This window comes from Ceratotherium simum, chromosome 2 (genome assembly GCF_057802395.1).
Source record: "Ceratotherium simum simum isolate JZ-2026a chromosome 2, ASM5780239v1, whole genome shotgun sequence".
In the NCBI taxonomy this organism is placed as follows: domain Eukaryota; kingdom Metazoa; phylum Chordata; class Mammalia; order Perissodactyla; family Rhinocerotidae; genus Ceratotherium; species Ceratotherium simum.
Window position 1 is genome coordinate 49,261,659 of NC_141901.1, and position 15,714 is coordinate 49,277,372.

At 40.1% G+C, this 15,714-nt stretch overlaps 1 protein-coding gene and 1 long non-coding RNA gene across 3 annotated transcripts in view; one reads left to right on the plus strand and one right to left on the minus strand.

Moving 5' to 3' along the window:
• Window positions 1-11,365, minus strand: part of LOC147918009 (uncharacterized) — a 30,383-nt gene extending 19,018 nt beyond the window's left edge. Inside the window, exon 1 of the long non-coding RNA XR_015555477.1 lies at window positions 11,066-11,365. This is a non-coding gene — a long non-coding RNA (uncharacterized LOC147918009). The remainder of the gene's footprint in view (window positions 1-11,065) is intronic.
• Window positions 11,332-15,714, plus strand: part of WARS2 (tryptophanyl tRNA synthetase 2, mitochondrial) — a 79,088-nt gene continuing 74,705 nt past the window's right edge. The window contains exon 1 of one of the 2 annotated variants that reach the window (XM_004420600.3): window positions 11,332-11,440. In XM_004420600.3, coding sequence (XP_004420657.1) covers window positions 11,351-11,440 — 90 coding nt within the window. In that variant the 5' untranslated portion in view covers window positions 11,332-11,350. The remainder of the gene's footprint in view (window positions 11,441-15,714) is intronic. The other variant, XM_087444718.1, reaches the window with a different exon arrangement.

Below are 15,714 nucleotides of genomic sequence, written 5' to 3' on the forward strand. Positions count from 1 at the left end.
ATGCTTCTGAGAAGTCAGGGATGGTATGTGTCACTGTCACTTGCTTGATTTGAGTTTTAAAAATTCATCATGCAGTTGACCTCCCCAAGTAGGTACCCGAACAGTGTCATTGTTCAAAGATTTCCTGAAACCCTACTTTGCCGATTGCGTGAAAGCAAAGCCTAAGTACTCCTCCTCCACCATCCCTGACGAATCCCAGCAAGGGCGAACCACCTGCATCCTGGCTAAGCCCAGAACAACTGATGCTCTGTGCAAAAAGTAACTGTTCCTCCCACCATTCCTCTGTCCCACCCAAACACTGACGACCACTTCAGTTTGCAAGTGATTGAGCGCAGGGACAGTTTCTCTTTCAGTTGTGTGAAAACATAAACTAACATCTGCAACCCACTTTAGAATTTTCAAAGCATTTTTCCCTCATATATCCTGTGTTCGTTCTTCATACATAACCAGAAGTTAGAGGGCAATTAAAACATAATTTTTATTATGTACTTAATCTGCACCCCCTTCTCAGCCTGTCAAATCAGGTTGAAAATGTCACTGGTGAATAGTATGAATTTGAGAATTGTGAGAACATTTATATGTTTTCTTAGAAATAATCAATTAAAATTGAAAACTATTTTTCAGCCTTCTAAAATGAGAGTTTGACTTCAGATGTTTCCAAATTTGCCCAAACTAGTACCTACGTTATTTTACACTATTCAATTCAATTCAGCAATTATTGATTGAGCACTCCCTGTATGCAGGATATGTGCCATACAACCTCAGGCAAGACTGGTCGCTGCTTTAGAAGGACCTTAGGAGTCCACAGAGAACACAGACAGCCAGGAGACGGTGACCCTATAAAATATGGAAGCACAGGGTACTGAGGGAGCACCAGGAGGGTGCTAACCCCGTCTTGGGAGAACATGTCTCATGTGGCTTTATAATAGATAGCCACTATGTCTTCACAGTATGTTAAGGAAAGACATATTGTTTGGATTATAGAAGGCAGTGTGAAAGCAACCGGTTTGGGGAAAACAAATGAAAACATCCATTTTTACCCCCTTGGCTTTGTCCATGTTCATCATGTTTTCTTCCAAGTCCCTCCTGTATCTCATCACAGGCTGTGATTCCTCATGAGCGCACAGGATGCTGGCTCTCAATAGATTCCTGGGAAAGGGCCTGAGAGGCCTGTGTTATGGCAGGGCATGAGAGGCAGTGAATGAAGGGCCCAGGCGGGGACACCAGGACAGAGGGAAAAGGCACCCGCCCAACAGCTGGCTCTGGTTAGCAGGACCCCTGAGGCTGGGATAAGCAAGCCCAAAGGGCCCAAACCTTGATAACATCAGACCACTCTCTGGAGATGTTAGTTTGGGGATCCTCTACTCCCGCCCCCATCCCAACTGTCCGGACCTCCACCAAAACGCCGCTTCTCTCCCAGGTGACACCTGCTTTAGGTGGGGCAATCCTCTGTCCACTTGTCACCCCTATTAAGCTGTAAGTGTGTGTGTAGTTTAAGAATAATCTTTTATCTCCAGCATCTACCATAGTGCCTGGCTCAGAGTATCTCTCAGAAAATATTTGTTTCTATTTTTTAAATTAAAAAACACTGGAAATCCTCAAATTAAAGTAAAACAAATATACTTCATCTCACTGCTTTTTAAAAAATTAAAGATGCAAAAGTTCTCCTTTCACATCCTTCCTTTTTCTTTTGCTAAAACAGATATATCAACATGTACAGCAAATGTTGGTTGAGTCAATTAATAAATGAGTGAATAAATAAATCTAATACAGCTGAAGAGGCTGAGGGAAGGCATGTCAGAAGTTAAGCCAACAATCAAAAGGATCATCTCCCCATCTCAAGACCTTAACTTCATCACATCTGAGAAGTCCCTTTTGCCATGTTTCTAGGCATTAGGATGTAGACATTTCTGGAGTCTGTTATTCTGTTTTACCATAGAGCCTGGGGGCAGAGAGAGAGGAGATCTAAGTACTAACTAGTCCAGCTTCTCCTTCTAAGGAGCACTTTGACCTCATTCACTTTCCCTCTTTAGATCTTAGTTTCCTTATCTGTAAACTGGGGAAATTCATTCAACAACTATATTATTAGCCATGCACATTCTAACCCTTAGGGATACGGAATAAAACAGACAAAAGTCCCTGCTCTTATGATGCTTACATTCTAGAGGAGAAAATAAATTAAGTAAAATATGTTAGATGGTGATAAGTGTTGGGGACTGATGAGGAGACCAGTATGTCTGGAGCAGAGCAAGCTAGGGGGAGGCGATGAGGAAGGAGGCCAGAAAGGGAGGCTGGGATGGGGAATGCAGACCATTAGGGCCTTATAGGTCTTAGTACGGACTTGGGTTTTTTCCAAATGACATGGAAAGCCACCAGGGGGTTTGGAGCTTAGGGGTGACCACGATCTGACATACATCTTAATGCGTTGCTCTGGCTGCTGAGAATAGACTGAAGGGGACAAGGGTGGAAGCAGGGAGATGTGTTAATACCTTATTCTTTTTACTTTTGCCTTTTTGTACGCCTTATTCACTTGCATCTCTATGTTTCCTTCATGCAGTTATCCCTCCTAAGGGCACCCTGCTCCTCTTTCCAATTTAAAATTCCACTCTGCCTTCTTCAGGAGCCAGCTCAGGACTCGTCTCAGAGCTGCAGGGGCACACAGGGAACGTGATCCTTTGACTCCATCTTCGGATGAGGAAATGGAAGCCCAGACCCTTAGGAAGCCTGTCCAAGGCTATACAGGTAGTACGTAGTGGAGCTAGGACTGCCCCTGCAGTGTGATTTGAAGGAAATTAAAAGATCTTCTTGATACAAAGATGTTTTCTCTGAAATTCTGTTTGCTCTTTGCAGTCTCCCTCATTAAATTGTTATCTTGAAGAGTGTGGACAGTGTCTCATTCAGCTTTCTGTACTTAGCACCTAGCATGGTGCCTTCCACATGAGAGACATCCAGTAAGTATTTGCTAGGTGAGTAAATAACAGAATGTCAAGCCCTCAAAAACCGGTGTTCATGTGTTATTAGCACCATGTCTCCCCACTCCACCCCATCCCAGCACCTCATGGTGTTAAACATCAGACAACTAGAAAGGTCTATGAATCTATGAGAGTTAAGCTGAGTGTTCCAGGGAAAGAGACCTTATTATTTTAACAAAAGGAACGGCAGCAGGATTGGAGTGGAGTCTTCTTAACACAGATTCCCTTCTTTTCCTTCCCTCCTTGATTCCCAAGCAGTTCTAGGAGAGGAGGGATAAAATAACTTCTAAAGGGATGTTATTCTCTCAGGAGAAACCACAGTCCTATTTCATGTGAACTTCTGTGCCCTGGGCATGTGGGTCTTGTTCTTACTGAGGTGATAACCAGCAGTGACAATATAATTGATAAGCGTAGCCAGGGCTGGTGTGGCAGCTGTGCATGTCAAGCAGGAGACAGGCCCCAAGAAGTGCATCCTCGTTCTGTCAGTGACCTTGTGGACTCATACTGAGTTATCTAGTTGCTAATATTTTAAAAATTGGGGGACTTGAGTTTACACTACCATGTCCATGCTCCAGAATGGCATCCATCCTGCTGTTTTTAACAACTTTACAAGAAACCTTCCCTGCAATACTCAGTTTCTCCATGGTGGGCTCCACATCTTTATCCTCCGTGGATCCCCAGTATCTTAGACAGTCCTGGGTTAACAGTAGGTGGTCAATAAGTATGGGAAGGAAGAAGGAAGGGAGAATGGCAGGATGGGAGGGAGGGGGAGTAGAATACTGGCTTTCCAACTCTTTTTGTCTCTGAGTTTTCAGAGTGGGAACTCAGAAACTAGAGCCAAGAAAAGAGGGTGATAGATGTGATAATATACAAGAAGTATCATATGTGGTACTGGTGGCTACACAAGATTACCTTCTTAGTCCTTTAGTTTTACGGGCATGCAGTAGGCATGCATTAAATGATTTCTGAGTGAGTGAATAGTGTGAATGAATTAAACTATTGGCACCTTTGCCTGACAACCTGTACAGCTAACTGGTTCTCCCATCTCCTCCAGTTCTTGCTCTGCCCCCACGCTCTCTCCCCAGGCACTAGCTCCCAAATTGCCCCACCTCATGAGAAGACTCTTTGTTTCACCTTTGTCTTAAATTCATTACCTAATGATTTTTTCACTAACAACACTCTCTTCAAGTTAGTCACAGTTCACAGTTCGGTTCAATTCCTCCAACACCAGATTACCCACGACAGAGTTCCTAGGTCTGCCACAGATTCACAATGTAATAATTAAAGAATCATTGAGGTCCCAGCAGGACCATCTGTCAAAACGGGAGGATATTTCAGCCTATCGGCCTGTGGGTGTATTTCCAAAGCACCAGGAGATCTTTGGCTTAAAAACGCGACACCTGCATGAGCATAAGCTTATATAGTTAAGGGCTGGAAGGAACCCTGAGAATAAGCTGGCTCAACCACTCCTATTGCTCCAGATAAAAAGCAGGCTGAGAAGTCAAGGACTTTCCAATGTCACTTTGCTAGCTATGGCAGAGTTGGGACTAGGAATAAAGTCCAGTGTGCTTTTCAGTACACCCATCGCCTCTTGGAACACAATCTCTTCTCTCTTGCTTCCCATTGCTTCAACTCTCCTAACAGAAACATATCCTCTTAGTTGAAAAACTGATATGGACAGATCCTTAAAAAGAGATGGTGGCAAATAGAAAATTTGATGATAAACAGGGAGATGACGCAAGCACAAGGGCTGAATCCAGAAATAAATCATATCTTCACATAGTGTTTACAAAAATTGCGTTTTGAATAATTTCCATAGAAATTATTTTACCCACCACAGGAATGTTACTCCCTCTCACAGGGATTTGACCAAACAGAAAGAGAAGGAGAATAGAGGAAAAGCAGTAATTTAGATTTATATCTAATACATTAGCTGAAACCTAAGTAATAACCCTCAACTAATCAGAATATTTTATGCATTCTGCTTTTCAGTGGAAAGAACAAACCACAAGAAAGCAAGCATATATGGGAGATTTAAAAAATGTTTCCCGGGCTTATTTTAGGCTTTAAAATTTTTTTCCCAGTTCTCTGCACTTTCTATCTTTAAAATATCCCGCTGCACACTTCCCTCCTTCCCCTCACATGTATTCATTTGTTCATTTAATCAACCTACCAATAGTTATTGAGCCCTCCTCTGATATACTTTGCCAACTTAGAGATGAAACATGGTCTTGCCTTCAAGTTTAATGCCTGGGTAGAAAGTTACCCTAAAAAGATTTAGGTTTTTTTTTTTTTTTTTTGCCTGAGGAAGATTAGCCCTGAGCTCACCTCTGTGCCCATCTTCCTCTATTTCATATGCGGGTTGCCGCCACAGCATGGCTGACTAGTGGTGTAGGTCCGTGCCCAGGATCCAAACCCATGAACCCAGGCTGCCGAAGAGGAGTGCGCCGAACTTAACCACTATGCCATGGGAATGGCCCCAAAAGATTTAGATTTTTATCATATTTTTTACAGTTATATGTCTAGTTCTGTAAATGGACAGTAGTTCTGTACTGAATATTTCCATTTGGCTTCCAGATCCACTGTCTGCCATTTTGCATGCTCTTTTTGTTTTGGGGTGGGGGGGAGGACTGACCTTTATGGACCAGATAAATCATCTTCCTTTACCCCGAGGTTCAGTGAATGTGAGGAACCAAAAGATCAGAAGATCAGAGGGTGGAAGGAGAGAGAGGCAGGGCTATTCCCCCCGGGGTCCCCTTCCCACACACCTCGTTCCCCACATCTGCCAAGCTGTGAGTGGACAGTGGCTACATTCCTCTCCTCAAGACCATAGCACCTGTTGGGTAACCGTCTCCTAGAACTCTCTCTTGCGTTAGCAGCTATCATATAAATCACAGTGATTGCCAATTACAAAATAACGAGTCTATTTCTGAGAAACAACAAAAAGCAATACAGTTGGGAATTAAGGGAACTGCTACCTAAAGTAGCTAGAGAGAACGAGAACAGGTCAAGATACTCTTCCTACTCCTCTTCCCACTCACCCTTCGAGAAGAGATCTGTGGAAAGCCACTTCATGTTCACGGTTGGGTGAAAAAAGTTTCATAGTCTCTGTTTATCATAAACCTAACCTTGCAATACCAGGGAGACAAGAAGGGCCAGTTTTATTTGGTTGCGAGTAGCTGCCTGGAGATAGAGATGGTCTTGAGAAAAATTTTGAGGCCCATTCTCAATATCTGTGTCTCAGTATCTGCCATGGACATGGGGTTATGGGATATGCTCTGAAATGTGGATCCTGACTGTAATGCCTTTCTCTGTATCTTGAAATGAATCTTATGTGGGACAAAACAGAAACTGGTTCCTAGAACCACAGGAGTTACAATGTATGTCATCTAGGCCTTCTATTTTTTTCTCATTTTGCAGATAAAGAAAAAGAGGCACATGAATGTTCAACAGTTCACTAAGATCACTAATGGTGCTAGCATGCAGATTTTCTCCGAGTGCATGGTCAGTCTACCTATTACTGACAAAAACTGAAGAAAAACATAGCTGATTGCAACTGTCAGTGGGTTTTGGCAAGTCCAATGGAATCTAACTGGTCAAGATGGGATTTGACTGAGATAGTGAGGTTAACATCTTCACTGTTTTCAGAGAGATCAAGGCATGTTTTGATGTTGTTTTCAGAAAGATCAAGATCTAAGCGTTGTGTCTGACTTTGAGCAGCCACAGCTAGGATCCTAGCACCACACCAGATAGACAGGATGTGGGAAGAGATCTAGGGTAGTTTGATTACATAGACAAAATAGAAAAGAGCCTATCTAGAAGACACTCCAGAGAGAAGCTTTTTGGAGACCTTGCTGTAGTTCTTTTTGTAAAGCATAAACTCAGAAGTGGGAAGCCTGTTCACCCCAGTTATGAAGTAGCTGAGAGCCAAGGATTTAAAAATAGAATGAGTGTGCAGATAACATATAGAGCTTGTCTTTAGGGACATACCATCTGGAAAAGATACGGCATGCAGAGAGAGACAACAAAGTAAAATGCTCTTTCAAAACTTTAATTTGCTACTTTCTAGGCTACATTTCCTCACTGGAACATATGTCCTAAGACAAGGTGAACAGTGGGGATGGTGTACATTGAAAATAGTCTCTTACATTTCTCCAAACTTATTCTCTCCATTCTAGACCCATACTTAATTAAGGGAGCAATTCTCTGTCATCTCTAAAGACTTGTACTCTAATGTTGAAACAGCAGCTTGAAGAAGAGTATGGAGAGAAAATATTAAATATGAACAGGAATCCCAGGGCCCGCAACATCCCCATATAATCAGTCCTTCTCCTAGAACTGCACACTAAGGACCCTACAAGTAATAGAGTCAGTTCTCTGAAGATCAATACATGCAAATTACTCACTTACATGTGCTTTGACTCTCCTGAGCCTCCCACCTTCTCTCAACCCCAATCAAAATGCCCTCATTGTTGTGGAGTAGGAAAGGGAGTCCTTAAGTTAAGAAGTTGAATCTGGAAAAAACTAGGGCCTTGGCCCTTAATTTTTAAGGAAAGGGTACTCTGAGAAAAACTCGATTTTGCTATGCACATCACCCAGTCTCTCCCTTAATTTTGCTAGAGGGCATCTTCCAGGAAAAAGTGATAGTAATGCCTCCCTTAAGGCCCCTAAGTAGCTTTCCCAAAGACAAGATGAGCTTCCTGATGATTATCCTCATACAACAAAATGCTATTATTTGTACTTCCCCAAAAACTATGAGGGAAAGAGCATCTTTTAATTAAGCATTAGGGGTGGAGAGATGAGAGCATCAACCCTCTAAAAATCAGCCATTTAGTTGCTCTGATCTTGAAGCGTGACATAAGGATATGCCTTTAGGTGAAACCTTTTCCTACTTGGACCAGCCCTGGCCTTACCTACTTCAGCTGTACAATGGTGTCACTTAAAGTAGAGCACTCATCTGGAGATTAAAGTTCTTTCTATTCCTGCTCTTATTTGAAGTATGATTTCTGTCAAGGTACTTAATATCTTTGGACCGGTTTCATCAGCTATAAAATGAGGGGTAGAACTAGAATTAAGACAAAGGTGAAAAAGAAAAATCTCCAAATCATTATTATGCTTTCCCACATACAGGACTCTTGGAAGTTATCTCACTCAAGGGTAGACTCTCACTTTCATTTAGGTCCTTATAATTAGTCCAGCATAAGACGGCATGGCCATAGAACTGTAGTTGTATCCCAAATTCTGAAGAGAAAGGATCGCCTTCATCGTGGCATCTCTTCCTCTATATTTGAAAAACATATTCAATATAAATGAAAGGTCATAGGTGAATGGATTGTGCTTTAAGTAAGTTTTGAACATAGACGCCATCTAGTCTTTGCATTCTGCAAAATTCTTCTTTAAGTGAATAAATGTGTAGAGTAACTCTCCATTACCTTGATCAGCATCTAATACCAACCTGACACTTAGAATTAAATTAAAGAAACAAAATTGGATACTTTGAGACTTGAGGGCTGATTATACCACCAGAGCTAAGAGTGGATTTAAACTCTTTCCTTATCCCATTTAAATCTAACTAGATATAAACTCTCCATTACTGAGGAATAGAGGTGTGTCTGCAGAGGTGGAGGTTCCCCTTGATGTTCCTGGATAAGGAAACCTAATCCTTTCTTCTGACACACATGGTAGCAATAGAAAGCGTTCCCCAACTGCCAGTCTGGTTTTAATCTATTGTTTCAAGCAAGACGGGATTTGCAGGGAATGTTAAGGCAAGAGCAAAATTACCAGAACTTACTATAAAATAAAAGTGTTGATGAGAAATCAAATTTTAAACAAGTATCCAAAATTGTAAGCATGAACACATGTAGACATACAGTGCATGGTATACGTATACAACTATAAAAATTTTTAATTGTAAGTATATCTAAGGTCTGCTTTCAATACAACATTTATATCTCATTTCACTAAAGTTTTTTGGCTTACCAAATGACAGCAATGGAAAAATATTGCCAATAAATACAGTGGTGCTTCATTTAAACAACACTATTGGACAATGAAATATACCATTAAGTCAACTTTTCATGTAATCAAACTAATCCTGCAATATGCAAACTTTTAAAATGTTAACCATTTTGTATGGAAACATTTCAAAAGTATATTAGACAATTTCCTTTTAGAAGATACACTGAATAACATATCTTTTCCTGAAGATTCACGATTAACATTTAAAATACTTAGTAAAATATGCTGAATATACTGTACTTAGAAGAGCAGAAGATGGTGAGCTCAGATTATGGTGAGCTTTTTGGTGATACTTTCCCCAACACCAAAAGGTTTCAGAATGCCCTTGTAAAACAAGAACAAAAGCAGACAAAACTAGCTTGCTTTTAACAGGTCTATTGTCTTTTCTGTTGTCAGCTGTCCCTTCTGGCTGTTAAAAGCATATCAACCAGTGACAATTAGTTATGTACTTTGTGAAAATAAAATTTAGATTCAAAAGATCTGTCTCCTCTGTGCAAGGGACTATACTAGGTGCTAGAGGAAAAGTAAGAAATACAAAATATAGTCCTCGTCCAAGAAGCAACCTCGTTGGCTGAGTGACACTCAAGAGGCACCAGGTCACCACTGAAGTGGGCCCAAGTTTGAAAATTATTTATTTAAAAAAACACATATATTGAAATGATTACCCTTGTGTTCTGATATACCTTCTTCAGTGGGAGTATGACTTGGAAATATCTCCCATGAAAATATTATCAGTCACGTGAGTCTTGGTAGATAACAAGACTAATATTACTGCTTGAAGAAATAAAGCGGGCAGGCCCCTTGACAGCTTTCTGCTATAACCCTCATCTTATTGCTAGGCTTTAGCTTACAATCTGGATGGCTGAGGATGTCTCAAGTCTAATCTAGCTAATTCCTAGGGTCACTGAATCTAATTAACAACGTATCTGTTAAAAACTGTATTTTAATGCTTTGCTGAATATATATAGAGTACAAAACACTTAGCTATTTTAAAAAAGTGCATGTTTACAAGAGATTCTGTATATCTTTATAAAGATCAATCATCACTTCCACTAGCAAGGTCTCTTTCCTGGGTTTCACTAATACTACATTATTTGGGGTTTTAAATATCCTTTGGCTATTCCTTTTAATTTCCATCATCTGACCACTTTTATTCCACAAACTCTACCTGGTGGTCTCAAAGATTTCCTTGGTTTCAATTACCATCTGTTCTGTAGTTCAGACCTCTCTCCTGAGCCCCAGACCACATTTGGAAGTGAGACAAAATCAAACTGATCAGTTTTGTTGAAGATGAGATTTGATTTCTTCAGTTGCCTTTTTTTTTGCCTTTATCCCTATAATTCCTTCCCTGCTTATTTCTATATTACACCAATTATGCTTAACTCCACCAGTACTCTGTACCATTCTTATGAGATTTTAACATATGGTTTTAATTTATAAATTTCATCTTAACCTGTTAGATTTCAGTTCCTTTAAGAGTATGACCATCTTTATTCCATTTATCTCCTACCTCTCCTTATGGTAATATGGTAATTCTCAGTGTTTGTTCAATGGATAAATACAACAAAACACATAAAGGAATTCTGACGAATCTTTTCCAGTTATATTTTTACTGACAGATTCTAATCTGTCTGGGAGCTTTTTTGTGTGCATTAACAGAAACAGGAGTACTGTGTTAACTCTTCTCATAATCTAACCCAAAACACAAAACAATTTCTTCTATCAGGTATCACCTTCTGCAGCCTACCCTGGACCACGTTGAAGCACTACAATCCTAATCACTCCGCCTCTCCAATCTTAATGTTTGCTTCTTTAACACCTCAAACAGTGCATCATTTATCCGCTACGCCATTAGGCCTGTACAATTCCTGAAGGCAAGATATGTCTTTCTTTGCACCTTTAGTATCTAGCAGATGGTAGGTTTCAACAAACCTTTGCAGACTGAAATAATTAATGAGGCCACATAGGTCTCAAAAGACCACTTACTGCCCTCTAAGAGGATTGGGGAGGCCCCATTGCTAGAGAAACTTCTTAGAAGCTGCCGCAGGATGACTAGGGTCCGAAAGGCAACTTACTTGACTTTCTTCCAGTCTAAAACGCTGCTACTAATATCCCCGAAGGAGATTTTCTCTCCAGGAAGCCTGAGCAAAGACTGGGTCGCCAAAGAACACACTAAAGCTAAGCCCCACCCGATTCCTAACCCCACCTGCTCTGCAAAGAGCAGACTCTTCCGGCAGCAGCACAGCGGCGCCCCGCCCCGAAGGCATGGGCGCATGCGCGGCAACAAAAAGAGCCGCGAATCTGGAACGGTCTCCCTGAGCAGACGTCACTCAAGACAAGACGGCTCCGCCCTTCTCAAGATGGCGCTGCACTCAATGCGGAAGGCGTGTGTGTTCCGGAGCTTCATCCGGGCACTTCATAAAGGACGCGAACCTGCTCCCGCTTCCCAGGTAACCAAAGCTGGCCGTTCTCATGCCGGTTTCCCATCCCGTTAGGTCCTTCTCGTCCCTCCTCCCTCCTTCCATTTGCCTCCCTTGTCCCGTTTCCCTTGCAGAGTATCGAGCCGGTTCTATCCTAAGGTCGCCTCGCCTAAGACTGCCCTCCTACTCGGAGCGTGGCTACGTTGCAAGGATGCGTGCTGACGTAACGCGCCACTGGTGGGAGGAGCGCGCTCTCGCCGGCCCAGTCCGCCTTTCCCTGGCTCCCTGGGATTGACGTCCTGCTGCTGTTGCCGAGCAACGCGGAAGCCAAGCCTTGTGTGAGGTTATCACAGACCAGAGGGCTGGTCTTTCTGGGACTGCCCACCTTCTCGTAGTCCCATTACTGTTTACCTCACAGCAAGCCGAGGGGCCAGCGGAGAAATTAGAGGTCTTGTTAGCAACTGGGCGGTTTAAATCGGTGGAGCTTCTTGACGTCCTCCCTCTGGCAGTGCGGTACTTGAGCAAGTGTCGGTGCACCTTCCACCCTGGTTCCCCCTCATGCCCCAGTGTGGACCGGTATGTAGCAGGTGTGTGAAGGAATTACAGGAAGCGGCCAAAGTGCTTCGTCCTGCCCTGCGCCTGGCAGCACTGCTGTTACTATTAATCTGCCGTGCCAAGAGCATCAACATGGCCTTCAAACTGTCCCGTCAATGTTTGGAATTTTATCCTCATGGCAAAAGAAAAAAATATATATTTATATATAAATATATATTCACTCATTCAGACATTTACTTCACTCATTCAGACATTTACTAAACGTCTTCCAAGTGCAATCTCAGTGCTAGGCACTTTGCCATACATCTCTTGAGAGATCTTCTGGGAACTAGGAAGAAACTTGAGATTCTGTGATTATTAGGTGATTTCCTGGCATCCTTGCATATTCTTTGTCACAATGCGTGTGAGGATTTTGTATGGTAACTGGTGTATTGGAAAGAGCACTAGACTGGAAGTTAGAAAACCAGAGGTCAAGAGATTTGTCTGCCACTTGCTGGCTGTGTGATGTGACAAGTCACTTAATCTCCCTGGGTTTATTTTCTTTAGCAAAATGGGTGGAAGAAGGTTTGGACTGATTGACACGTTAATGTTCCTTCAAGCTTTGGAAAATCTATGACTCCATGATTATGAAGCCAAAGTAAAGCAATGAGATTATGAAAAGCAAGATTTAAGTTCAACGTTTTTTTCTGATCATCCCATAAATTACTTAACATTCTGTCCTTAAGTTTTCTTCATTGATATGGTCCTCACAAGATTCTTGTAAGTACAAAGGATATTATACCAGAAACTTATTTGTCAAAACAGCTATTTAAATGTTATTTTAAATTTCAGTCAGTAATGTTAGGTAAGAATTGGTTCAAAATTAGATAAATCCATCAAATATTCCTCTCTTTGAAGTTTGAGGGTTTGATTCTGCAGAACTAGAATTGGTTGATTACTATATTTATCACAAATAGTGTCATATTAAAACCTATGGTACCAAAGTAACTAAGCCTTAGACACAAACTTCCTCTCATTCCAAACTCAAGAACTGAGGATGTCATGAGAAATAGAGAATCAAAGAGAAAAAAAACAAACTAAGCCCACTAACGATTGCCCATGGAAGTTGAGGGCACTAAATCATTATAAATGCTAAAGAAAAAATTTCTTAAACCTCTGCTATTGTTTCTTTGGCATTTATGAATATGGTTATCTTAAAGTTAATCAAGTATTGATCTAGATTGTTTCAAGATGTAGAATTTCCAGAACAGATTAGTGTTCCCAAACCTTTAATTGGGCTTTAGGTAGACTAAGAATCAAATGTGAGAGCATTTTTTTAAAGTATAAATCTGCATATAATTTTCAGTCATTAAAAATGATGGCTTGAAAGGCTAATGCAGTCTTTTGAAAGACCAATTGAGAGAAGATACAAAATTGCATTCATAGTGTAATTACAATATTATGTTTGTTAATAAATATTTATATAAATATATGCACATGAAAAAAAGACTGGAAGGAAATGACCATTGGTAACTTTTTTTATTTCGCTTTGCTCTTCCTAAATAGTGGATTAAAAGTGATTTAAATTTTCTTCTTTAAGCTTTCTGTATTTTTCACATATTCTAAATTGAAGATATATCACTTTTTAGATCCAGAATAAAGTTTTAAAGCATAAATCTCCATATAAATGAATAGTCATTAATATCATCTGTGATATTTTAGGTCCCTGAGAGAAATATGTGTTCCAGAGTGCTGTTATTAAAATGGCCTTAGAAAAGGACTACTAAAAATTTATGACCACTTTTCCTGTATGTATCTTCTTGTTCTCTTGAAGAGCTTCCTTTGAAGTCAAAGATATTTTGTGAACACGTGCAGACATATGTGAAGGAAGAATTGGATTCTTAAACCAGATGCATTAGACATTTTTATGATATCTCATAACCTTTGTAGAAAACAATAATTATTTTGCAAGAGTTTAGTATAATATAAAGAAATGTATATTTATCATATGGATGATTCTATCAAAAACTAAGAAATAGCTAAGTTGCTTGTTATTAGTTTTGGCTGCTCAGTTACTCCCTGAAGTGAGAAGCAGAAGGGATGAGCCATGGCATTGCTTTGCTGGAAACTGACTGCTAGAGTATTTTGAGTCCTACGTTGTTTTAATGTTTTCTTAAAAAAGCAAAATCTTGGGTACTAAGCTTGGCATTGGGAACCTTTTGTTATCTCAAAGGGAGGCTTTTGCTCCTCAAGGCTAGATGCAGACTCATGTTTAAAATAAAAACAGGAAACAGGAATAACAGTGTATCAAGCCATAATCATTATGAGATGTCCACAAATTATACGAAAGCAGTTTATTTTGCCAGGTGTTGCCTGATAGAAAACTGTTGAAGTCTAGCAAGATGAGAGTAGTCACAAAGTCAGAGGAATGAAGATCTGACATGTTATGTTTAAATGCTGATGGCATTAGGTAAATTTAAGTGTGTAGTCATTGGCCAAACGCAGAATCCATACTTCTTTAAGCACTAACTTATGATTGTAGTGTTTTATGATTGCAATTTATTGTTTATGATTGCAAAGAGTAAAATACTGATGGCTAGTAGACTTTTGCAAGAATATTTGTAATTATTCAGTTGAAGTATAAAATATCCACATTTTATCACAGTTGAACAACACACTTCATTATTAGCTATCCCCACCTGGGTGTGGCCAGTGCTAACATACCATTCCTACTAAGTATAGGCATTAAATGAAGAAATCATGCCTGCAAAACAATAGGCAATGTATTAAATTTTTGATCTTGTATTTAGTTCTCACAACAAGACTTTTTAAAAATTGCTCTCTCTTTTTCAAATTTTTTATTTTAAAGTAATTTTAGGTTTACAACATTGCAAAATTAGTACAGAATATTCCTGTATACCCTTCACTGAGTGTCCTCTTACTTAACACAATGATCAAAGCCAAGAAATTAACTTGGTACAACACTAGCTACAGACCTATTTCAAATTTCACCAGTTTTTCCACTAGTCTCTTCCTGGTCAAGGATCAAATCCAGGATCCCATATTGCATTTAGTTGTCATGTCACGTCCAATCTATGGCACTTCCTCAGTCTTTCATGACATTCGCACTTTTGAAGAGAATCAGTCAATTATTTTGCAGAATGTCTTCCAATTTGTGTTTTTCTGATGTTTTCTCCTGATTAGAGTGAGGTTATGGATTTTTGCAAGAATACCGCAGAAGAGATATTGTTCATAACAAGGCTTTAAGGCAGGTGTTAGCACCTTATTTTAAATCATGAGGAAGTAGACTAAGTAACTTGCCTAATGTCACAAAGGTAATTAATGGTGGAATTAGGATGGTAAAATATGGGATTTCATTTCCATATTTTGCAATTAGTATTTGTTATTTTAGGTTTCTGTGATCTTAATGACATTAAAATGGGGTAGTGTTCTCAGTGACTTTTCCCTTAGCTTTTCTCTGCCATGTATCGTCCATCCAGCGTGCAACCTGAGCTCATCAGCATGGAGAGCTATCAGGAGCTGCTATAGCCATCTAGGAGTTTTTCTGGATGATAACTCTGCCAGTTTGATCAGACTACTTTATCTCTCTGTGCTTTTCTTAAATGGTAAATAAGGGTGTTGTGTGGATCCACCCTACAGCCCCTTTTAATCTCAATCAGTCAATGAGTATGTTTGTTTAAATGCTCATTAGGTTGGTTTTCCTTGTGAACTGATTTAGCTTATTAGAACGAATATTTCAATTTTTAAAA